This window comes from Oryzias melastigma, linkage group LG7 (genome assembly GCF_002922805.2).
Source record: "Oryzias melastigma strain HK-1 linkage group LG7, ASM292280v2, whole genome shotgun sequence".
NCBI lineage: Eukaryota > Metazoa > Chordata > Actinopteri > Beloniformes > Adrianichthyidae > Oryzias > Oryzias melastigma.
This window is the reverse complement of record NC_050518.1, coordinates 4,740,174-4,764,640: the sequence shown is the minus strand read 5'-3', so window position 1 is coordinate 4,764,640 and position 24,467 is coordinate 4,740,174. Positions and strand designations below refer to the sequence as shown.

Genomic DNA, 24,467 nt, shown 5'->3' with positions numbered 1-24,467 from the left:
GGAGTCGAAAGCCTCTACAGTCACTAGATCTCAACCCAATAGAACCTTTGGGATGTGGTAGAACAGGAGATTGGCATTGTGGAAGTGCAGCAACTGTGTGATGCTAACTTGTCAGTATGGACCAAACTCTCTCAGGAATGTTTCCAGTACCTTGTTGAATCTATGCCACCAGGGATTAAAGCAGTTCTGAAAGCAAAAGGGGGTCCAACCCGGTACTAGCAACCTAATAAAGTGGCGTGTGAGTGTAGTGTTCATTAGGCTCTTTTTGTTCAGGCTGAACATTTCATAGTATGTCCAATCAGTTTTTTCTATTAAATGATATTTCAAGGAAGTTACAGGTTTATACATGACGCCATTGAGCAATCGTGGTCTACTTCCATGAACTGTTTTGTAATATTCTTTGAAGTCAGATGAGGAAAGTAAGTTCGGTTTGGCTCCTTTTAGATGGAGTTGATAAAGATTTCCACACTGGTGGCACAAAGCAAGCTTTTTCAGGGCAAACACCAGGAGGCTTTGCCCGCTGCCCATTTGTGCTCACGATACACAGAGGATGTCCACGGCCCACAGTCTGTCCAGCAGGTTCCTGCTTTTCTGCTTCTTGCCGAGGCAAACATAGGTGAGAAACTGCCGTAAAACTGATTCACCAGCTCGAATAGTCCTCAGGTTGTGAGGATTTTTGTGCTTGTCTGAACTTTTTAAGGTCTGGGTAATCTGGCACTTGCAGCAGAGCTCCTGTCCCAGGCAGAGTGGGTGTTGCTGAAGACTCCTGAACACAGTAACTCGCTTACCCAGCAGCTGAACAGGAACTTTGGCCGCCTTCATGCTGCAACTGGAAACTTGGAAGATGCTCGGTTCAACTTTGCAAATGACGTCAGTGTTAGACTGAACAGCTTTTTGGAGGAATTTAAACTGCATGTCCTAAAGTTTAGAACATAAAATACAATTTTTTTTTTTTTTACGGAGATAATTCCAGACATGATTTATTGTTTAAAATATGTCACACAGAATGTAAATAGTTCAAGAGTTCCCCTCTTATTATTGTTATTACTTCTTAGTTAAATCAGTTTTTCCACCATATTGAGGTCATATTTTACTGTATAAACATGCTAGTTTCTCTGATTTTTTTATAGATTTTCTTTGCCACCGTGGAGTTTGGCATGAACAGCACAGTCACTGCTTGCAGCCTGTTTCTCATGGCTGATGTTTTCGCCAAAATGAAGAAAATGTCCATCACTCGTTCCATGTATCAGGAGGTATGTGAGTACTACGACTTAAGTAGAACAAGCTCCACCTCAAAGAGATATTTCTGTAGAGAATTCTTCCGCTGAACTCTAAGATGCCTGTTTTGTGTTCTATACTTGTTTTTTGTTTACTTTGCAGCCATTGAATCTGCATAAACCAATTCAGGGAGCTATTCTGGCTAATTTAAGTCCCAGAACTGCTGTACACTTCACCATTATTGACCAGAAAATCAGAGCAGATGGGACTCTTCAGATTTAAAGACCCACTTTGATGAAAACGGTTTCAACAAGTCCTTGTGACATTTTTCTGATGATAAAAGGCATATGTAAAGAAAAAATTAAGATCAAAATTACATTTCTGTGTATTTCTTAACTCAAATTGTTGTGAATCAGGAGCAGATAGAACATGCAGTTTGAAAAAGAGCGTATTTGTGACATATAAATAATACATTGGGCAGGTCACATTCTCTTTCCATTCTGATGCATCTACTTACAGACAAATAGATCCACGTACATCTTCCTCGTCTGAACTGGTATCTGACTCAAAACTGCACAATTGGATAGTTCCAATGTTCATCGCCATTTTTGCTGCACCGCTAATGTTAGCTTGAGGTTGTGAGGGGCTGTAAGCTAGCAGGAGAACGTGTAAACGGGGAAGGGAAGGGGGGCGGGGGTGTTCAGCGACAACAGTCTTGTCCTTCAGAGGCAAATTTCTTATGAACTACTGCTGCTCTGTAGAAACTATGTCCTACAAAATTATTGGTTTTTGATTTCCCTGATAACAACATAGTTGGAATTAAAAAAAAAATACTGGAAACATTTTGAAAATTGGCAAAAAGATTATCAGAGTGGGACTTTGAAGATACAATTTATTATTTAAGACTGTGAGAAGAGCTTCAAAACAAATGTTGCAGGAGTGTAAAATAGTATGCTAACTGATTTAAGTATTGCAGATTGCACAAATAATAAAAAATAAAATTAATAAATGTTAAAAATTGTTTACTTTGTTTTGGTGAAGGGGTTTTAATTAAAAAGATTCATTTTGTTTTGGGCTTTAATTGATAATCTAATCATATTTTCCCTTCTCTGTAGGTGGCACGCATTTGGTGCGACCATCTGACAAAACTACTGGAAATCTACAAGAAAAACATTCCAAATCCTGCCATGTTGTCAGAGTCCTTCCACGGTTCGTCCAGTCTAAATGTGATTCACACGCACAGAAAAAGTCTAGCATTCACCAGCAAGTCCCATCTATCCTTCTGCGTGATGCAGTTCTACAAAGTCACAGCTCTAATCTGTCGTGCATCATGTTCTAAACCAGAGCCAAGATGTCCATTAGCACACAAGAAAACCAATGAATGAAACGAAGAACTGTAAAAAAAAAAAAAAAGGGTCAGCAGTGTTATATATAGCTGATCTGTCTTGCTGTGCAATCCTAAAGCTAAAATCCAGATTTACGGCTGCACGCTTACGGCTGACGGGAGACCACTGTGGACACGTCTGTGGCTGTGTAACATCCGTGCTACTGCCCTCTGTCACAGCTGCTGCCCTACATACAATGATAAGCCTTTTAGCTGCAATGCAAACTCACAGGCTGGGATGGGATATAGGATGTGAGACAACCAGAAGTGGGTGAGAAATAATGTTTACGTAAAAAAATAAACAAAGACACAGCTTTGTTTTTTCAACTTTTATTGAAATTTTTAGTCCATGACAAAAATGTTGAATTTTTTTTTTTTCAAAAATAACAATCTGACAGTTCCGCTTAAAGAAATATTTTGTTTCTTAAATCTTTAAAGTCCCACTCCAATCTTCTTTTAATATTTTTTTAAATCTTTCACAATTATTATTTTTTTGTTATTTTTTTATGCAGTTTTTAGCCAAAATAAAAAAAATAACTTGTCTTTTTCTAGGACATAAGCTATGTCCGAATTCCTTTACTCACTATTTTGTACACTATATAGTGTGTTTGCAATATTGTAGTGTTATCTTAATCTACAATTCTGAAATCCAGTACACTAGAAATTTCCCAGAATTCTCTGTGAAAAATCAGTGTACATCGATGCTCTTTAGAGTGGGATAATATAGACCACGATGCATTGCGTTTTAATATTTTTTTTATGAAAAACGTGTATTTTTGTAATACGCAATCAACGTTTTCATCATCAGAACATAGTGGATTTTTAGAAAATCTTCGTAAAAAGGCTGGTATTGATAAAGTTTTCACTTTAAGAAATCAGTGATGTCATATTTGCTGTTTAAAAAAAAAGGAAATGAAGATGCTTTTTCAAACCGCTGGTTTTCATCTACTCCAACCCAATTCAATTTGAATAAAGAAATACTCAGAAAAACAGTTTTCATTTTAAATTATTATGTCCATATGTCAATCATGAGAAAAATGCAAAATAAACATGTCTAAAACACGACAAATTTTAATTGAAGTGGATCTTTGAAGAACCTTAAAAGTAACAAAGAAGCTTAAGAAAATTATTTGATTTAATATATTAGTTGGTAAAAATTTTAAAAAATCACATCTCACTACTTTGTATCCAGCTCAGAGAATCACTAATCATTTATCACAACAAGCACTGCAAAACTGCAGAGTCACTCTTCATACACTCCCCAACATCCTATGATGAGGGGAGAAAAAGGTGGGCAACGCACGTAAAGGTCAAAGCTGAAAAAAAATGTGTGTGACCTTAAAGAGCGCCGCATGGAAAGCTTTCATACCAGAGTGATCAATGCGACCACATGGGCACAGAGTAGTTTGGAACGCCGCTGTGCCTCAGAACAGGACACCTCTGCTACCATGTCCTGCCTTAAAGCAAAGGCACTCAAGGAAGAAGCTGTATTCGAGAGTCTGCGTGGAAATGTCAGTGAGTTCAGGGACGCGAGGCCGTCTCGAGCTGTCAGACAGAGTGAATCAGAGTTCAGGTCAGATGAGTTAATGCCTCATGTTGATAAAGAGCTGACAAACTCTTATCACTTTTCTTCTTTCGTTCTGCATGGACTCCAGCTTTTAGGTTTTTTCGTTAAACCTGCAATGAAACATTAATGAAAAAGCTCACGTTGAAATATTTAAAGCACATGAGCTACCATAAATTAACTTTTTTTGCCCCCTTTGTAGTTGTGTCTGTTAAAAATTAAAACAAATGTGTTAATTATTAATTTTTGGTGTATTTTTAAAAAAATCTCTTTTTTTTTTGTAACACTAAATGTCAATTTTATGGGATTTTACTGCATTAAAGAAAAGCTTTAAAATTTCCTCCCAATCAGATAAATCCAAGCGAGCTGAAGGGGAGCGGATGTTAGGAGCCATACTGGAGTTTTTGCAGAAGGACGTCAGTAAAGATTTAACCCAGATTGCTCTGGTGACCTACAGTCTGGCTGTCCTGCGGCTCCTGGACGGAGACTCCCACAAGGTGAGTTACTTGATGAGGGGGCCAGACATGACACAGTTCCACATTTCCTCCATGTGCCGTCTCCAGATTGGATTACTTCTAAGTAGAGAAGTCGTAAACTTTAAGTGGGGATTAGACGAGGCTCACGCGACTGTCGCAACAGTCTGACCTCCACCTTGGGTTCCGTTTTCTGCGTCTTTTAAGGTGTCAGTAGGTGGAGATTATCGCTGTCTGCTCTGATTTGAGGAGGACTCAGACTAGTTTGGCCTTAAACTGCTGTCTTGTGAGGGTTTAAGAAGGGTTTAGAAGAAGTGGAACATAAACTGTTACAGAAACCTCTCACCAAAGTAAAATTGGGGTTTTTCACACATTTCTGGTTCATAGATTTTTGGATATGGAGTTGGGAGGGTTTTTTTTGGAGATCTTTGTGCAAGACTTCCAGCCTGAAAAAACAGAAAAGCTTTTTGGGGTTAACCCCTTGATGCCTGACTTTATTTTCAGCTATATATATATATATATCACTTCTGTTTTTGCTTTCAAGTAGGAGCTAAATTAATTAAATTTTGGAGCCCAAACTGGTTTGATGCATGTTTGTATTAATAGGCATGAAGGTCTTAAAATAAATAATAAAAAAAATATATTACATGATTTAAAAACTGTATTTTCATCCCTTTTTTTTCAGCAGATTGGTGGACCTATAGCTGCACTTAACTCTTGCTTATTGGCTGCAATTCACAGAAAAATGTGTCGCATTCTGTCAGATTTTTGTGAACAGACTGTTAAACTTTAAAATCAATAAGTAATAAATTGAAATATGTTCTTAAATACAAATCCCATCGTATTGCTCATATTAAAGCGTGGGGCAACAAAACGGTACTACATACTCTTCAACCATAAAAAAACCCAGATAATAACTATCCATAATGCTGGATACTGTAAAAATACTAATGTATTTTTTTCTAAATCCAAATTATTAAAAAAATATACATATATTTAGTTTATTTGTATACAGTAAAACTTTATGAAGTGTTACCTTGCTATTACCATTTTAGGACACAGTGTTTTACATCACAAGGGTGTCATCATCCTCTCCCTCGCTCTCATTCATGGAAAAGAGAGAAATAAACACAACTGGATACAATAACTAAGGGCCAAACAGAGTAAAACAGCCAGACAAACAAAACAGAGCAAAGAAAACGAAATAATTTGATTTGTTTTTGCTAAAAAATGCAAATTTTATTTCCAGGCTGTTTTTTATCAGGATATATTTTATGGAGATAGAAACATTTTGGGTCATTTTTTCACATAAAATGATTTTAAAGTAAAAAAAAATGTATTTTATTCATTCATTCATCTTCTTGTCCGCTTTTTTCCCTTTCAGGGTCGCGGGGGGTGCCGGAGCCTATCCCGGCGGGGTTTACCCTGGACAGGTCGCTGGTCTGTCGCAGGGCCAACATTTTAGTTGTTTTTTTAAATAATGATTTTTAGTTTATTTCTAACTTTTGTAATTTTGACAATACATATTTTCATGGAAAGTAAAATATTGAAAGTTATTTAATGCTTAATTTGATTTATTCTGGAATAATATTCCTGCCTGTTTTTAATCATAGTTATGTTAAAAGTAACTTTTTAAAATTTTAAGTTTAAAAAAATTAGTTTTGGTGCGTTGTAAATGTTTATCTTGTTCGACCCACAACCTAAGGTGTGTTTTATTTTTGTGTGATTGGGTTTGACACCCCTGAATTATCTGAAAAATTAAAAACAACAAATCCTTAAACACCACATGGGTGCAGAATAACTTTGTGCAACTTAACAAAGGTCAATTTATGTAAAGTGTATCAACTATGGAATGTGTTAAAGTCGAGGTCCGGTGGCCGGATCCGGCCCTCCAGATAATTTTATTTGTTATTAATGGCCCGATGTTATCTTGCGCTTATTTATAACGTATAATTTTGACAAAATATATTTTTATGGATAATTATGTTAAAAACTTACAGTTTAAAAGTAAAAAAAAATAGCATTCTGCTAGCTATTTTGGTATTTACTAAGATATTATAAGGCAGTTTTGGAGTTTAGCTAATATTTCAACTACGTGCTAGCTGTTTTGGCTAACATAAGCATTTTTTTTTTGGCTAATTTGCAATTTAGCTAATATTTTAGCTGGCTATCAGCTTCAGCGTTTTTAGCTATCAATTTCAGCATCTTCAGCTATCAGCACTAGCATCTTCAGCAGCCAAATTCAGCTAACAGCATTCCCACTAGCATTATCACAGGTAATGCAGCAATGGCTAGGAAAAGACTAAAAGTATTATTTTCTGTCCTGCAAGAAAAATATTCTTTTTTTTTTAAAGCAAATTAATCTTAATGTCAGAAAACATGTCTTAGAGTTTCTTTCTTGAAATAATAGTTCCTGACAACAATGTTTTTTCTTTCTCAATTGCTGAGTTTTTGAATTTTAAGACTTTTTGCCTTATTTCTAGGGGGCGTGTTTTAGCAGTGCAAAGTCTGAAGGATACATTACTCTGTCTTCCTTCCAGCAGATCTCTTTAAACCAGCTGTTTTTGAACAGCTAGATAAAAAGGACAAACACCAGATAACTGTGTGGATGTTTGTCTTGACTAATTACACTTGCATAACACACTGTGGGTTCTCTCAGCTGTTTGCTAATTCTGAGAAGCAGCAGGGAGCTGCAGGGACAGAGATGTAACCTCAGTAGATCCCATTCGAATCGGCTTGCATGGCTTTTCTCCACGGCGTTGAGAAATTTGATGTAACGCTCATGACTCACTGGCTCTCTTTGTTGGGAGTCAACAGCAGGTCAGCAGAAAAATGCGCTGCGAAGAGAAGGAATGCTTTAAGGTTTTATGCCGGTCTCCTTTCAGTGACATCATGGTGCAAGCCCGCTTCCTTTTCCTCTGAGAGCTTCACAGCTGCAGTGTTTGTTTGTGTGACAGGCTCTGGAGTTTGGCAGCGCGGCCCTGCAGGCCAGCCAGCAGATATTAAAGCGTGACCTGACAGACGCCATCCAGGGTCTCCTGCAGCTGCTGCAGACAAACCCGGAACCTCCATCGGACTAGCCGCCTCACCTCTGCTGCTTTCTCCTCACTTTTTGAATGTTTTGCATGTTTTTTTTTTTTTTTATCTGTTTAGCTCCAAACAATCCTCCCTGCAGGAGGGAAACATTAAATCACTCCTCTAAAATGCCCGCTTTTCAGCTTTTTGTATTTCACACCCTCATTTTAAAGACCCAGTCAAATAAAAATTGTGTTTTTAACATGTTCTTGTGGCATTTTTCTCATAAAAGAGGACATTTATTAAGAAAATTGCATTGTTAAGTATTTCTTTATTCAAATCATGAATCGGTTAAAAAAAAAAAAAAACTCTTAGAAAAGACTAGGTGTGAAGTAGAAACGTAATCCCAATCTCTCTCCTTGCAGACAAATGGATCCATGTACAGTAGCTTGAAGTAATTAGGACGCCCTTGTTAAATAATCAGCTCTGTCTTAAAAAATCTCCATATATCAATTTCAAATGTTATTTTTAAAAATTTCTAAAAAAGAAACGGATTAAAAAAAAATTGAACTAAAACATTACTATTATTCTAAAAGATTTTGACAAAAATTCTTATTTTGATTGAGGTTCAAGTTTGGACCTCCTGCCTCCATATGCGTCATTGAGACACTTTTTTTGTAGCATCTACCAGTCATTTAACCCTCATACTACCTTATGGGCTCCAGATGACCTCCAGATGATCCAAAACACACCTTAGCTCATGGATCAACATGTATTGAAGACACTAAGAGTACATTTAAAAAGAATGTAAAAACAAATTCTTTTAACATAATTATGAACTAGATATGTAGCATTACCTGCGATAATGCTAGTGGGAATGCTCTAAGCTGAATTTGGGCTGAAGATGCTAGTGCTGATAGCTGAAAACGCTGAAGCTGATAGCCAGCTAACATATTAGCTAACAAAGGAAAAAAACATAGGTTAGCCAAAACAGCTGGCATGTAGCTAAAAACAGCTAAACTTCAAAACAGACTAAAAAAATGAAAAAAAAAAAGCCTAAATTAGCCAAAACAGCTAGCATGTAGCTGAAAAATTAGCCAGTCTCCAAAATAGCCTAAAAAAATCTTAGAAAGTGCCAAAATAGTCCAAAAAGCCAGCATAATGCCTATTTTTAAAACTTAAAAACCGTAACTTTTAAAAATAATTATGAATAATAAAAAGGTAGGAATATTATTCCAGAATAAATCAACTTAAACCTTAAATAACTTTAATATTTTACCCTCCGTAAAAACATATTTTGTCAAAATTATAAAAGTTAGAAATAAGAGCAAGATAACATCGGGCCTTGACTTTGACACGTGCTTTAAAACTTTGAGAATATATCTGAAAGCATTCAGACCATTTACTGACTATTAGACATAACTGTAAATCATAAACTTCTCATTGCCAGAGATTGATCAGAAACAACATGCATCCCTATCAAATATAAAATACATATGAAAACAGTCAGAATAATTACTGACTTTGACTGTAAACACAAGTTTCCAGTGTTGAACATCTATTAGGAAAAAGTATCCATGTCAAAAATAAAGTATCTGAAAATAGTCAATATCGGTAGATAAAGGGAAGATAAAGTCAAATGTTTCAGATATCAGCAGATACAGAGTCTGGCACGGATTGCCAATCCCTAAATGTCAAATTATATCACTCTGTGATGTTCAAATAAATATTAAATGTGCATGTGTCCAAATATGTGGGAAAACATACAGGCTTTAATAGAATGTCCTAATTTTTTCACGACTGTACATCTTTGTTTTCCTCATCTGAGCTAATATCTGGCTCAAAATTGTACGGCTGGATAGCTAAGATATTGCAAGCCGTTTTTGTTGCACCAGTAATGTTGGTTTGGGGTTTTGATGGGCTATAGCTAGGTTTACACTGAGCTAACAGATGCAAAAATCTAATAAACTACAGAATTTATATTCTAGAAAATTACTTTTTTTGGGGGATTGAAGATGACAATTATTAAAATACCACTGGGAACGCTTTGAAAACAGATCAAAAGATGATCAGTGTCGACTTTGATAAAGTGATTGAGAGAGAAGGGACACACTTTCTTTGCTTTTGAATAATGACTTTATTTATTCTAAAAAAAAAAAAAAAGATCTATCTTTACACAATTTTAAACAACTGTGAGTTACATGATTTTGGTGGTTTATTTCTTAACACTGTCAAAATAAAAGAACAGAAATAAAATTTATATATTTATATATATATCAGAGAGCTCAATTATTCTGCAAAAATGTTTCACCTTTTCCCCCTGACAAAACAGTCCGTCTTTTGGCAAACCTCAGGTTTGATTCTGATGGACAAAATGTACCTCGTGGTTGAATCTTTATTTACATGCGTAAGACATGATTTATTGATTTTAAATATTACTTCACTGAACACCAGCTTCCCTTCTCCAATGTTTTGGCATTCTGATTCCAGGAGGAAAACTATGACAACATCTTCCCTTTAGAACCAAACATACATCAGCAGCAGGAATTTAACAGTCACCTTGTGCTCTGTCCTCTGGTCAGTAAACGCATCCCAACACACGGAAACGGCGCCATTTTCTTCTCTACTGATATTCATGATCTTCAGATCATCGCCACAGAAGCTAGAGAAATGCTGAGTCACTGTTTAACTAACCTGCAGCACGTTGTGCACATTCAATCCCAACAAAAAAAAATAAAATCAGGAGACTGAAGTTAGCGTTTGATTCTTCCCTCCAGCCGCCCATCGACGTCTTTGCACAAACACGGGAGCTCGTGTTTACATTTTTGTACACGATGAGGAATAACAAAAGGCTTCAATACAGAGACAAACACTAGATAGGGACAACTACAGGAGATAGTTCACCCACATGTGATGGACCCCGCCAGCCCCCCCCCCAACCCATCAGCCAGGAATGTTGACACACAAACAAGTTTCACAGTCCGTCTGCAACATTGGATTTCATGGACATCATCACGGCAGTACTGTAATCGGCGATGCAGCCAGAGCCCCCCCGCCTCTCTTGTTTGGCAGATGTAGTGTTGGCACCCCCCGACCCCTCCACCCAATCCCCCCCACCTCCAGCGGGGCCCAGTTTAATTAGTAGACAGTAAGTTTTGGCCCACAACAAAAGGGGAAAATAAAATCAACTTCACAGCGGTGTCACTTTATTGAGACAATATTAGTGCACACAAATGTCTTCTCTTCAAAAACACTGGAAATTAGGAAGAAAACAAGGAACGTTCTGAAACAAGCAAGGAAAAAGTGCATGTTAAACCATGGTATACACCACATCCTTTTATACTGTAGTTTACAGGAACTTTTTAGTTGTTGTTTTTCCTCTGCATGTAGTTGTGTTTTATGTTCATGCTCTTTTTTCGAGAGAGAGAGAGAGAGAGTGGGGGACTGAGATCCAGGCTGCTTCCCTGAGTTGGGATCAACAGAAAGGGATACAAGCCGAAAGACAAGTCGCTGTTTGGACGAAATAACGGTTTGTGCTTTAGGTCATACTTGGCTAGTAATGTATTAAATACCTTAGCATGCGCCATTAACTGTCGTTTTTTTGTCTTCATAGTTCATTGAATCATGAAAAACAAAAAAAGTGTAAACAAAGGCTTCTAAAACCCCCTGGATCTTATCTTTTTTTCCAATAAAAGGGGGAAAAGTACTTAAAAATACTGTAAAAATATACTTTAAAGTTTGTTTTTACATTACGGTTTTGGCTCTATTTAAAAAAAAAAAAACAAAATATAAAAACAACAAAATAGTCTACAAGAAGTGAACAGAAATAACCAATTTCCTTGCATCAGCACCAATTCCAAGTCTGACCTGTTTGTCTGTACAGTATTGTCGCTATAGCTTATGAAAACGTCAATTTCGGCAGTTGTTTCAGTTCCAGTTTTATATGCTAGTATTCTCTGAAGATAGTTCGCTACTTCTATTTACAAAAAGAAAAACTGAAAAGAAATATAAAATAATACACTAGAATATTTTAGGTCCGTGACATAAAGGGAAGGAACACCTGGCATGTCGGGGGCCGCCTGAACGCCACACGGGTCTGGGCTGATATGTAGTTTGCGGGTGGATCCTCCAGCATCGAGGTATTTCAGAGCGTTGACATGGCTTTCACACTCCGTCTCATTGTTGCTCAATATGTCAAATAAATGCATCAGTTATTTAATTAAGTGCTAGGCATTTGTGAATGAAAAAAGCTGTGAATTCATTGAAATTAATCAGCTTGCTGTTCGCTGACACTGAATCTGTTGTGTCTCCCGTCGCCTTGTTCTGGTCTGGTAATGCCTAGCAAGATGATGAATTTAGGTGAAACGCTTCATCTTCCCAAAACTATTTTTCCTCATTTTAAAGAGCATGCCAGGTGTACGCATTGGTGGGAGTTCGTCAACTGTCCCAAAAGTAGTAAAAATGCACACGAGTGAAGGCTGAATTGACCTGATATCCCATCGCTCTGTAAAGAAAAGTATTTTCAGATGGTGGGATTGTTCATTTTTGGAAAGAAGCAAAGATATGAGAGTCAGGGGAGCAGCCGCAGATCTTTGAAAGAAGGAAGGACGCTCGTGTTTTGACTTTGTTTCCATGGCTGTGTCAGTATCTGTTCTTTTGCCCTCAGTTCCCATTTTGAATGTTGTTTTTTTTTTGTTTGTGTGGTTTCTGGGTTGATATGTGTTTGTAAAGACATTTTTGTAAGCATCTATACATGTATGTGTGTAGTGATGGTGTTCATGCATGCAGGAATTTGCCAGTAGCTCACTCAGTCAATAGCTTGATTTCATTGGCCAGGAGGGTGTTAAAGTTGTAGGTTGGATCTGGCAGGTCGGGGAGGTCGGGCAGGGAGGGGGGCGTGGACTGGCGGGACGACATCTGGGAGGGCTCGGCTAGCTCCGGGTCACTCTCGCTCGAAGTGGATCCTACGCTCATGTTGCAGACGGCCTCTGGCAGCGAGCCGCCGGCGGCAGGTACGATGCAGACCTCGGGCTCGCTGCTGGTCTCGCTGGTGCTAGAAACCACCGACAGCAGGGACATCTTGCGGGTGAGGCGGCTGGGGAGGTTGGAAAGAGCAAAGTCCGCGACAATCCCTGCTACATCCATGCCGCAGGCCTGGTCGAAGGCGATGAAGCCCACGTTGGCGTTGGCCTCGCACACCACAAAGGAGCCGTCGTTGAGCTGCAGGAGGTCGACGCCGCACACATCCATGCCGAGGATGTTGGACACCTCGATGGCGAGCTGCTTGCCCTGCTCGTTCAGGGGGCACATCATACCAACACCACCTACAGCCACCATTCAGAGACAAGACATCACTTTAGTACCAACGATTCATTCTAATATGGGATCCTAAAGGGTAACCAAACACTAAATCAACTTTTTTGGCTGTTGACCTTTATAAATGGGGTTTTAAAAATGCTGTCTGGTGTGCCACACTTTTGACAATTTAATTCTTGACAATTTATTCTAAAACCATCTGTGTGCTGCCCCGTACATGTTCAAACGAGGTATTGCAGTTGAATTTTGTGATTGGTCAACTGGTGCGAGTCCCAAGTCATTTCAGGAGTTTGACGTCATCATGCTCTGCAGCTCCAGTTTAAAAGCCCCTCCCATCTTTGATTCTGTAGCGGGCGGTCGTTATTGTGTTAGCTTTAGCATGGCTTGTAGATGTATTGCCTTCGGTTGTCAAAAATCTACAGAGTTCTACAACTTTCCAGTGGACTTGGAAGCTAGGGAACAATAGTTTAGTGCAATCGGCATTGAATCCAGCAAATTCTGTCCTAGTTATGGATTTGAAATGACCATTTCACTTGGGATTGTTAGCTAATATGTTTGCTAACATACAGCTATGATGCTAGCGTCATTTGCTTACTGGATTCTTTAAACCTAGCTCTAGTTTTTAGTGCTTTTGCCTAATTTGAATAATAAATATTTTTAGTATTTTTGTACATTTTATTTTAATCATTTAAATATGTTGTATAATCAATATATTTGAATAGCTATTTGGTTTACTGCATCCTCAGACTTGGGTGTCTGAAGAGGACGAACTTTCACACACCAGTCTGATGTCCTAAATATGTCACACAGAATTACACCCTCAGCTCAAGAAAAACTGCCCGTCCCCTGACACTGAAAATCAGCCTCATCGGCAGGAATGTCGTGTCACTTTCCATCTACAGGACGGATTTGCCACAAGGTCATTAGTTTAACCTAAAATAGGTCAGAACAAGAAGGAAATTATATGAAAAAATTCCTTTTTTTGATAAATGGAAGGCAATTCAGCACAATTTTAGGAACATTTTAAAGCAAATATGTGGAAACATCCAGTGTCAAATCCATAAATATGACTCAGATTTAGACGATGTTCATGAAAAGCTTGGAGCCCTGTAACTATGAGAGGAAAGGCAGTAATTAAGTGTGTTCTCATTTGTTCCCTCTCAGGCCTACCCAGGGAGCAGTTGCTCTGCATGCGTCCGTCAGTGGAGCAGCGCAGCATGGAGCCGATGACACGGCCGCCCACCAGCACCACCCGCACGTCCCGCCCGTGCGACTCCTTGACATACTCCTGAAACAGGTAGGGGGTGTCGTGGCGGATCAAGTGGCACAGATCCGTCAGGTGGTGTTTGTCTCGTGCCAGGAACACGGCCTTTCCTAGGAGAAGGAAGGACACACTAGATGAGGGAAGAAAGGAAAGATGAGCTAGACTTGGTGCACACACAGACCTGTTTATGTTAGTCTAAGGCATCACAAGACGCATGTTCAACCTGTAAGTCTTCTGGATTCATTTCAGTAAAATTGAAACAACAACAAAAGAGCAGCTTTTCATGTGATGTAGCACACTTAAGGCGACATAAGTATGATGACGGGTGGATTAAATGGAAGGAATTTCTCAATGACACCAGTACTTCCCATAAAATCAGGTGAAACAACACCAGAAATAGTGAATGAGAAAATGTATTGAACTCCAGACTAACCATATATTATATCATTTTTTTTTATCCTTTCGTTTTTTTCTATTGTTGTCAATTTTTTACTGTTTGTGCAATTCAAAAAACAAAATTCCAAAAAGAACTCAAAAACGGTCTTAAAAATGTGTGTATCTACAAATGAAGTGAGAGTTTTGAATGCAGAAGCCCAAAACGTGCATTTAAATAGACTTTTAAATGGTCTATTTTTTTTATTTCACAATAGTTTTTCTGTAGTGCAAGTTCTTCAAGTTAAAATCTTGCCAATCAGATGCCTCAAGGAAAGTAGGTGGCCTCATGTCTAATGTTCAAAACACTTGACAGATTTAGTTTAGCCCGCCCTCAAACCCTCAAATGGTCGACGTGTGGCCCTACAGCCAGCTCACTCCTGATTGGTGAAAGTGGTTGGGAGAGTGTTTGATCCAATCCAAATTGCTTCCCTCTTTGAGCAGCTCAGCGACCAAAACAACAAGATTTTGCAAGAGCCAGATGTTATTCAGTCAGCCTTGCGTTTTTTTTGTTGTTGTTTGTTTTAAGACACAATGCTCTACTTAGTTTTTACTTGGGATGGGTACTGAAAAGTAAAAATTTGTTCTGGTGCGGTCTTGACCTTGCGCTTGTATCGCCAGACTCTTGCCAATACCCACCCTACTGCTTATTGACGTCTGGCTCCAACATGGCATCCAAAATGCAGACAGAATTTACTTCATTTTGTTGGAGCCCGATGTAAGCCATTTTCTGTTGGTGACGTCACACTCACTCAGTCCAGTTCTCATATACAGTCTGTTGTTTTAATTTTTGTCTCACAAAAACTCTCTGTCAGCAGAGTAAAAAAAAACTGTGTAGAATAAAAACCTAAATGTTTGGGCTGACAAAGCAAACACGCTTTGAAAGCAAACAGACGTGTCGCTAGAAATAATTCCAAGTATTTCCACCATTATTGTTGTTGATCCGAGCAGGTCATAGGATGAGTCAGACTTTTAGTCAGTGTCAATAGACTATAGTTCACCTCTGAGACACTGAATTCCATGAAAAGCATTGTGCTATTTGTGGCTGGTTTTTCCATAGATGTGTGGTAGCAGCCCCCTTGACCTCCAAACACTGCTGTTATTCCCTCACATGAGTGTGGAGCCACAGACGTGTCACCGACTCTAAAAACGGGACAGCCGATCACTTTGCAACACCACATTATTGACGGCCTCCCACACAAGCTCTTTATGAATTTTAAATTAATGAACCTCACAATCACAATGAAAACTTTACAAGCTGGTGTTTTGCATTCATGGCAACACCAGCGTTCTAATGATCTAACACCGTGCTAATGAATTTCATGCGAGGGCGGGCAGAATTCCCGTCAGGGTGGACATTTTTTTTTGTGCTGATCGGAACAAATGTCGGCCTTACCTCTGTGCCCACGTGCATTCTTCACCACCACGGGGTAACCCAGGGGCTCCGCCTCGTCAATCATCTTACGGAAGTTGTCGTGCCCACCTGAAAAGCGCCCATGCGCACACACACACACACACAAACACACAACAAGTCAATAAGAATGAATGAAAAACAAACTCATAATGCGACGCCTTAATTCGTAGGTTGGAGCTGATCCAGCGAGCGAGAGGAGAGGGAATGTAGCGCGTCGCTATGGAAACAAGAGGCCCTGAAAAAAAGCAAGGCTGCAGGATCGCTGTCCTGAGCTGCCTGATTCATAACAGAGCAGACACTGACCACTGCATTTAATGAGAAGCAGCTGACCACATCTGACAATGATTTATTATGGCTGCTTGTCGCAACAGATGTGCTCAGCCCGGGATACAGACTGACTTAAAAAAATGGTTGAAAATAAAGTTTTCTCCTCTCTTCTCGGGCTGCCTTTGTCTTCCTGTCTGGTCATGTTTGGCAGTCAGTCAAAGGGAACAGATGTGAACGACTCCCATCGGATGCCCTGAATCACATATTCCCACCGACTGGAGGGGGGGGCGCCAAATGTGATCGCAATCGCATCCTGAGCGGCGAGGTCGGAGGCAGAGAGGCAACTGCATGTTTAATGAAAACTCATGAAAGGGCACGGTCTGGATGCGTGCGCAGTGTCAGCGGTGGGGGTGAGTTACATAAGCTCTCCAGCTGCTCCACATGCACAGCCTGGCCTACTGTGCACAGACACATGGAATGTAGGCCAAACAACCCCACCGCCATCACCACCACCCCGCCTCCTTCTTTCTTTTTTTCCCTCCTTTTACTCTGTCTGCTTCCTTCTGTTTCTGCAGTTAGCTCTGTGGACTTGTGGAAAAAAGACTCCAATGTGTTGCTGGTTGTTTGGCTTTGTTTTGTCTAAGAGAATTAATGAAAAGAGGTAATGAAAGCAGCAGTTCCTGCTTCTCTGTCTGCATGTTTTCGTTAATCACCAGTTGTGTTGGACAAAGAAAAAGTCATTTGAACTGCTATTTATACCTATTTACAAAAAGGATGTTTACATTTTTTTATTTGAAATCAACCGCAGAGGTAGTATTTATCTTTTCGAAACATTATAAGACAAAATCTAATAAAATTATTCTCTGACAATAAAAAAAAAGAGTCAATTTACCGTAAGAGAAGGTGTCAGGAAGAGGCACCCCGTGGCCAGCAAGTTCCTGGAAGGTCCAGAACTTGTTGACGCAGTTTAGTATGGCCTGGGGCCGGTTGATCAGCCGACAGCCCATCTTCTCCAGGTGGCGCAGCACGGTGATGTCACTATCAGACTGAACCCAGGGCGTGGGCACGCGCACCACCACCACCTGTGGATAGGAGGTCACCAGCTCCTGATCCACTCGCAGACCTGGAGGAGGGGGAAGTGATGATAAGCCAATGTAAAAATTCACTGCAAAAAAGAAAAAATGTCTTATTTTCTGTCAATAAAGTTTTTCAATATAATCTTTAACCGGTAACTCAATTTTGTTTATCTTAAAATAAGAATTCTTCTAAGACAAGTTTTCTGTTATTTTTTTCCTGGTTTAAATAAAGTTTTTTTATTTTTTTTAATTATTTCTAGGAGGCCTGTTTTGCAGTGTGAGCCTTTTAAATCAATTTCACCAAACTTATATCTAAATGTATCTTCTGAGGATCTTTTTTAGATTAGTAGCTATATATATTTACATTTTAAACTCCAGTTACTGGTCCAAAAGAAATGGAAGTTCTTCCACTGACATAAGCAACATGACAAGTTGTTATCAGGTTTAACGACCTGCACAAAACCAAAACTAATACTGATGGTTACAAAGATTATTGACCCGCCCATCCTCTTCCAGTCCATCTTATAAAGGCAGTTTTCTGGCTCTCTATATTGTTAAATATCTCTTTTAGAAATACTGAAACCAAACACTGCTGCGATTCAAAAAAGAACAATACAGTAGGATAGGAGATGTCTTGAATTTAATCAAAAGAAAGAAAAGCGTGTCATTTGATATACAATAAGAAGACAATTCAACAACTCACAGACACGATACTTTCAGGCTGAAGGATGGCCAGCCGTGTTCAGACAAGCTATCTGCCAGCTAGGTGTCATGGCCGACTGCATTCTTGTTTTGTCTTTTGTTTTTGTGATTTAGTAATAACCTTGTCATTTGGTCTACAGCGATTTGCATCCTTCTTGGATGTTGTTTCCTTCTTTTAAAGTCAGCGTGACCCTTGACTCGATAGTCTCAGCCCCACACCGTGTTTGTTATGGAAATGAGAGCGAAGACACAAAAAGCAAACCAAGAATACTGATCAGGCACTTCTTGCATCACATCATGCAAAAGGAGCAGCTAAGGTGAAGTATGGAGACTTTTCAAAAGTCGTGGTAAAAATAAAAATCTACAGAGAAGTCTTAATGTTTTAAAGTCCCATTCCAGCAATATTTTTTTTATTGTAAAAGTGTTTCAAGTGGTTACAATTTTTATCCAAAATCAAGAGGCCTGTGTCTTTTCTTTAAGACATATTTTCTGGAGAGCTTATGAGACATTTGCCACTAAGTTGTGGGCGCAGAAATTAGCTTTAGCTAATTTCCCATCAACACTTGTTTACACACTCTGTTGCTAGCTTCTAGCGCCTTGCAAGACCGAGCTAACATTAGTGTAGCAAAAATACATCGAGCAATATAGAGGTTACCAAGCTTGAGCTAGATAACAGCTAAAACAAGGGATAAGAAGACGTTAATGGATCCATTTGTCTGCAAGTGGACGTGCCCCAATCGGAGAGAGGAAGGGAGACTTTGGCCCGCCCATGGCGGTTGGTGCATGAGAAACCCAAGCTTTTTCTAACTCCTTTTTCGAACCCCACTCCCGACATCAAATTATCTGGGATAGCACAAGGATTAAAATTATTTTATAAATGTCCACCATCATGAGAAAAAGGCAAGAGCATTAAAAACACCATTTTCATTGGAGTGGGTCTTTAAGGAAATTACCATTTAACTGTCTTGATTTTGGATCGTATTTGCAAATAGATTTACATGAATGAAAATGGAAGACACAAATCACTTTCATTGTGGACTGTGGTAACCCACCAAGATGTGGCAGAAGTACAGCAATTTGCTTTAAGGTGGGGGGGTGTTACACGCCATCTTGGATTTTGTAGTCTTGCTCCGACGGTAGACGCTGTGAGACGCTCAACAGGACAGGAACTGCTTACATAACAGAGCTACCAAGATGTCGGCCTGCATTAAGTGCATCTGTCGCACATCGTTAGCGCATGTGGGGTGAAAGATGATTCGAGATGGCAACATGAAGAAAGGGTCAGGAAGGTGTGGTACAGGGTAAATGAAAATGAAAGGAGAGTGATGCTGTTTTTAAAAAGAAAAAAATCCCATCTATTTATTTCATCGTCAGACAATGGCAGCATAGAAGCTGTTAAGATTGGGGACTGTTACACACTGCACTGATTATGCTGCCGGCAAGCACACTGTGAGGGGTGTTACAGTGAGAAGTGTCAGGGGACGTGGTCTCATGGTTTTTGACAGTATTCACAGTACTTGTCCCTGTCTCCAGGGAAACCAAACAGGGACCAATGAGGGAGCCGGATGAATCAGTCCTATTCATCTGTGCAAGTATTTGTGTGCTTTACACTGCCTGTCATGTGACCGGCACATAAACGCTCAGAAACTCTACCAATTTGGGAGGATCCATCGTTTCTTCTCAGATGACAGAGATCTCTTTTCATACAATGCTTTTTAAAATGATTTTATTCTTTAGTGGAGTCTATACGTTTTTAAATCAGGTGATAAAGCTTGTAAGAATAGCATGCATTCTATGCATTGCACTGTCATGTCACAAAGCGACCTGACCGACACCCCCTATCTGTTTAACTGGTATGTCCTGTGAGCCAAACCTGCGGCTCCGACTAAAACCGTCTCCACATTCCCAGATTGCTTCAGCTTGGTTAAAGCTAACAATCCCTCCGCTGATCTGTCTGCAAAAGTGTTATCTGGAGCACAAAGGGTAGAAAGAGTAAATCCATACTTGTTGCTGCCCCATCAATGTGGTATTTGCTGTAAAGATGCACTAAAAATATCAAAAACAAAGCTGAACAGCTTATATAATCTGCTTTGTCAACCTAGAGGAGCAGGTTTTGGGGTCAAAGAGTGACTTCACTACTTAGTTTTTTTTCCTAAAGGCGGCACAAGTTGAATCACATAAGACTGTCATGACACTTTCAAATTATTTTTGTATTTTTAGGTGGAAAAAGTAAGAATATAGTCACGTCAACTGCTCATATGTCGCTGTGATGCTTTCCTTTAACGGGTAAAAGTTTAAGATATGGATGTTACACTTTACATGTGTGCAACATTTCTAGAATAGGTGCTTCAGCTGCTTTTCCTATCAGAGCAAAATGTTTCCTCATCCAATAAAATGCAAATGCACGTTTCCAGGGCTGCACAGGATGACCTTCAAAACTTTAACTACCAAGACAAGAAAGTAACAACTTTGTTGTTTACATATTTTACTTTGAATGAGCTTTTCTTGAAGACAAAAATACTATACCGATATCAGTGTGTGATTACCGTATGTTTCTAACCATATTTTTTAGACACTAGTTTTATTTTTAAATATATTCAAGAACAAAAACATATTCCCTCTCTGCTAAAATTAATTCATGATGTGAAATTCCTAAAAACCTGATTTAAATTTAAAAAATCGATTTAAGTACAAAAGAAATTATTTTCGTCTTTCATTTCACCTTAAGAATCAATAAGGTAAACACAAGTAGATCATCTGTGCACAAACCAATTAGTTTGACTTTTCAGTGCAGCTAAAGTTGACTTTAAGGTTATGTGACTGCAGTATTTCCTGCAATTTGTGCTCATTTTCATTCAGCCTTTTTGCCCCCCTTTAGGTGTTGAAGACGTATGCCAATCAACGTGTAGGTTAATGTGATAAGGAAATGCTTGTTACCTAGTTAGATGATCTCTTAGAAGTCTCAGAGCCTGTGCACATGTTGAGATCACAACAAGGACTAATGTGCCTCGGAAACTGCCAGCGTGGCCAATCTGTCTGCTGGCTGTTAATCTGTGATGTCACGCCATAGCTCAGAGGACATTTACTGTATGCAGATTAAGACCCAGCATGGATTACAGACCAAGGTAACCCTGTTGTGCATCTTGGTAAATCAGAGATCGAGACAGTTGCTGGAGTGACCTGCTTTTTAGTGCAACAATGACCCGAAAATGAAGCCTGGTTACATTTTTATGGGGCAATATACTCTTTTCAGCATACTTTCTTTTTTAAAGAACACACGTTTGGTCAAAATTCCTGTTAAATACTAATCTGTCTGACTTAAAACTGCAGTTGGACCGGTCAGCATTAGGTAACGACATAGGGGACAATCAGCCAGGACACACCCATGCTCATCCCAGATTCTGCACCACCCAAACAGCCTCTGTTAATGTGGCCTACACCATTTAGGTGTTAATTTAGACTCTCACACCTCTCATTCAGTCCACACGGCTCTATTTCACACCTCCCCTTTAAATTCTATGAGTATCTGTCCAGTTAAGAGTCCCAGCTGTTTATCATCTCTTTAGCAGGGCATCTTGTTATTGGAAAGAATTGTAAAATAATGACAATAAAATTGATCTGCTGTAAAGAGATGGTGTTTTGTGGGATTTTCGGGGCAGACTGTGCAGGAAAAAAATCATTGTTGTTCAAAAACCTAGTGCACTTGTATGTTTTTGTTAAAAAAAGGTCTGCAAGATATCTGTAAATGTGTTTGTTTCTCTATTATTAACTGAGAAATCAGGTCAGTCCTGCTCCAATCATCTTTAGATCTATTGTAAAAGCATTACAAGTGGTCTTTTATAACTGTTTTAGTCAAAATAATATTTTTTTTCTAAAAAGTAAAAAATAACTTGTTTTCTAGAGTTAATCAGAAATTCACTTTTGAGCTTTGGGTGGGGCTGTTAGCACGAAGTAAGCCTTCCCTCATTTCCCATCATCCCTTTGTTTACACATCCCTTCTAGCTCACAACCTACTATTACAAAAATAGTTTTAGCTATTTCAGTTTTGATTCAGACACCAGCTCAGAACACATGCAAGTGGGTGTATCGGAATGGGGCGGAACAAGGAGCTCCTACATCACTGCTACAGACGTATGTTTTCATCTGCTCCTGATTCACACCGATTTGAATAAAGAAATATTCATAAAATGCTATTTTAATATAAAATTTAATTATATGTGCCATGCATCATAGAAAAATGCAACAAAACATGTTAAAATGCGATATTTTTGTAGGTATTTGAAGTAGTTGAGCTAAATAAATGCGTATCCTTGTAATAGACCAATTTCTGCGTCGACAAACGCTTCTCTTTACTCGATTTAACGCCTTTTCTGCAGCAGTGGGAATACAAGCGGAATTAGATCAAGAGTCATCGCTCTGCTCTGCCAGAAGCCAATCTCTCCAGAAAGTGGGTTAGGCGGTCACCGCTGTGCTGCCTCGCTTCCTCGCTAGCAGGCAGCCTTGTTTTGGGTTTGTGCAAACGCATCACAACATTCTTTCTTTCTTCTCCCCCTCAGCCGAACCTCGTAAATTCAGAGGGGGGAAACACAGATGTGCTCGATTCTTTTGTGCATACTTGCCTAATTGGCCCTGACTGATCGTAAGCACGATCTGATCCATGAGAAGGGAGCGGAATTCCACATCCTCTTCGGCGCAGCGATCCTTCAGCGCCCGGAGGATCTGGACTTGGGGGTATTCCTGGTGGATGCGCCGGTCGGTCACGAACCAAATCCGAGAGCACATGGTTGGAAGTGTGGGGCCCGAAAAATTCAGAGAAAAAATGGAGTAAAAATCGGGTGGGTGAGAAGACCGCTGTGGGGGCGGCAGGTGTGTGGCGGCAGCGCGGGAGTTTGGCGGCACGGAGATGCTCAGACAATGGAGACCTCGGCGGCAAGAGCACGACTCAACCGCTGACTGGACCGAACCAGCGACGAAGACGAGTCTTCAATATCACCTCTGTTTCCTTCTGCTTCCAGCCATTTAGTCTCACCGAGCTGCAGTTTGTGGAGTCTCGGCAAGGAGAGAAAAAAAATGTCTTTACCCGGAAGAACGTCCCTCCTTTTTGAGCGGAGATGCAGCTCGAGTCGCCGGGCAAACAAAGCTAAAGCCCCGCCGCGATTGTATTTCCGCTCGACGACTCGGAACCGCTATCAAAGTTTCCCACCGAACTCGAAAAGTCTATGGCGCCGCAAACCACCACCTCTTCGTCTTGTCTCAAAAAAATAAATAAACAAAAATCCTCTCCAATATGCTTGGCTGCTATCCACGAGGTATTGGTGCTGAAAAGTGCGCGCGCTTCGTTTACAACTCCACTTATCCGCGTGCACGTGCGCGGAAAACGGGGTCTGCCCAAAAACAAAGATGTGGAGGGGCGTTGGCCAATAGCAACTAGGGGAAGATTCTACTGTCCAATTAGCGACGAGAATGTAGGCAGGCCCGCTTTTCTCTCTGCCAATAGGAGAAGGCCGCGGACCTCGAGGAGGATGGGTCTGTTGAGGACGCGCGGAGGAGTCTGCAGTGCGCACGAGACCACGCACTCTCCGAACCGGTTTAGACCAGACTTTAGGCAGGCAGGAGGTTTGGCCACAACGGAGAGAAGTGACAGGAAATTAAACTAGATCATCAAAAACTTAAAACAGACGGTTTTTTTGGTATGTTTTTCAGTTTTATGTCGACTTATAACGCAAAGCAAAAGTAGATTTATTGTCACGGCAATGAACGGAAAACACCGTTATCTACAGCGTGGAGGAGGAGGAGGGGCTAACTAGTGAGGAGGATTAAGGCAACCGGAAAAAATAGAGTATAGGAAAAAGCGATTGTTTTTTAATTACATTTTATTATGACTGCTTTATTCTCAGATTTATTTCCCCTATATTTTTTAATGTCAGAATTAACCTTTATTCTGAAAATCCGACTTTTATTTTAAATCCCCTAAGAGTCATCAAGCATCCTCGGGGACGTATTTCCCTTTTTTGCACTGATCTGCAGCAATAAGGGAAAGACCAACATATTTAATAGAAAAGACTCAAATAAAAACATAATTTTTCATGCACTATATTTGAATTAAATAAGACCTGACCTTTACTAATTTCCTTTCACTTTTGTGTTACATTGTTTCTGTTTCTTTTATGGTGTATGTATGACCCTTTGTTTAATGTGAATTATACTGGCATAAGAGAGAAAGAAATAAATGAAATATAATGAAATGAAATTATAGAAACACATTTTTACTTGTTGTTCATGTACATGTACAGTTTCACCACTAAATATTTCACTCCTGTCAAAAAGTGTAACATCTTAAAA

General features: G+C 39.6%; 2 protein-coding genes across 4 annotated transcripts in view; one reads left to right on the top strand and one right to left on the bottom strand.

The window, feature by feature from the left end:
- Window positions 1-14,267, top strand: part of zmynd12 (zinc finger, MYND-type containing 12) — an 18,087-nt gene extending 3,820 nt beyond the window's left edge. Inside the window, exons 3-8 of one of the 3 annotated variants that reach the window (XR_002921422.2) lie at window positions 445-616; window positions 701-870; window positions 1,131-1,253; window positions 2,334-2,444; window positions 4,518-4,663; window positions 14,135-14,267. Coding sequence is in view for 1 of the 3 variants with exons in the window: in XM_024292927.2 (XP_024148695.1) it covers window positions 445-616; window positions 701-870; window positions 1,131-1,253; window positions 2,334-2,427; window positions 4,518-4,663; window positions 7,597-7,719 (828 nt within the window). In the remaining 2 variants the exon portion in view is untranslated. Of the gene's footprint in view, window positions 1-444; window positions 617-700; window positions 871-1,130; window positions 1,254-2,333; window positions 2,445-4,517; window positions 4,664-7,596; window positions 7,847-14,134 lie in introns of those variants that run through there. The other 2 variants (XR_002921421.2, XM_024292927.2) reach the window with 2 other exon arrangements.
- Window positions 9,782-23,692, bottom strand: rimkla (ribosomal modification protein rimK-like family member A). The gene is made up of 6 exons (XM_024292926.2): window positions 22,745-23,692; window positions 17,240-17,470; window positions 16,063-16,149; window positions 14,141-14,344; window positions 12,462-12,978; window positions 9,782-10,937 (listed from the first exon to the last, which is right to left on the bottom strand). Exons 1-6 carry the CDS (start codon window positions 22,905-22,907, stop codon window positions 10,856-10,858), a joined length of 1,284 nt encoding a protein of 427 aa, XP_024148694.1. The 5' UTR covers window positions 22,908-23,692; the 3' UTR covers window positions 9,782-10,855.
- Window positions 23,693-24,467: the final 775 nt, after the last annotated feature.

Excerpts from the sequence above, each read along its gene's own strand:
- rimkla (XM_024292926.2), bottom strand. The coding sequence starts at position 22,907 with ATGTGCTCTCGGATTTGGTTCGTGACCGACCGGCGCATCCACCAGGAA. Across the intron at positions 14,345-16,062 it reads GAATGCACGTGGGCACAGAG|GAAAGGCCGTGTTCCTGGCA; the intron begins GTAAGGCCGACA and ends TCCTTCTCCTAG. Across the intron at positions 12,979-14,140 it reads GCAGAGCAACTGCTCCCTGG|GTGGTGTTGGTATGATGTGC; the intron begins GTAGGCCTGAGA and ends TGGTGGCTGTAG.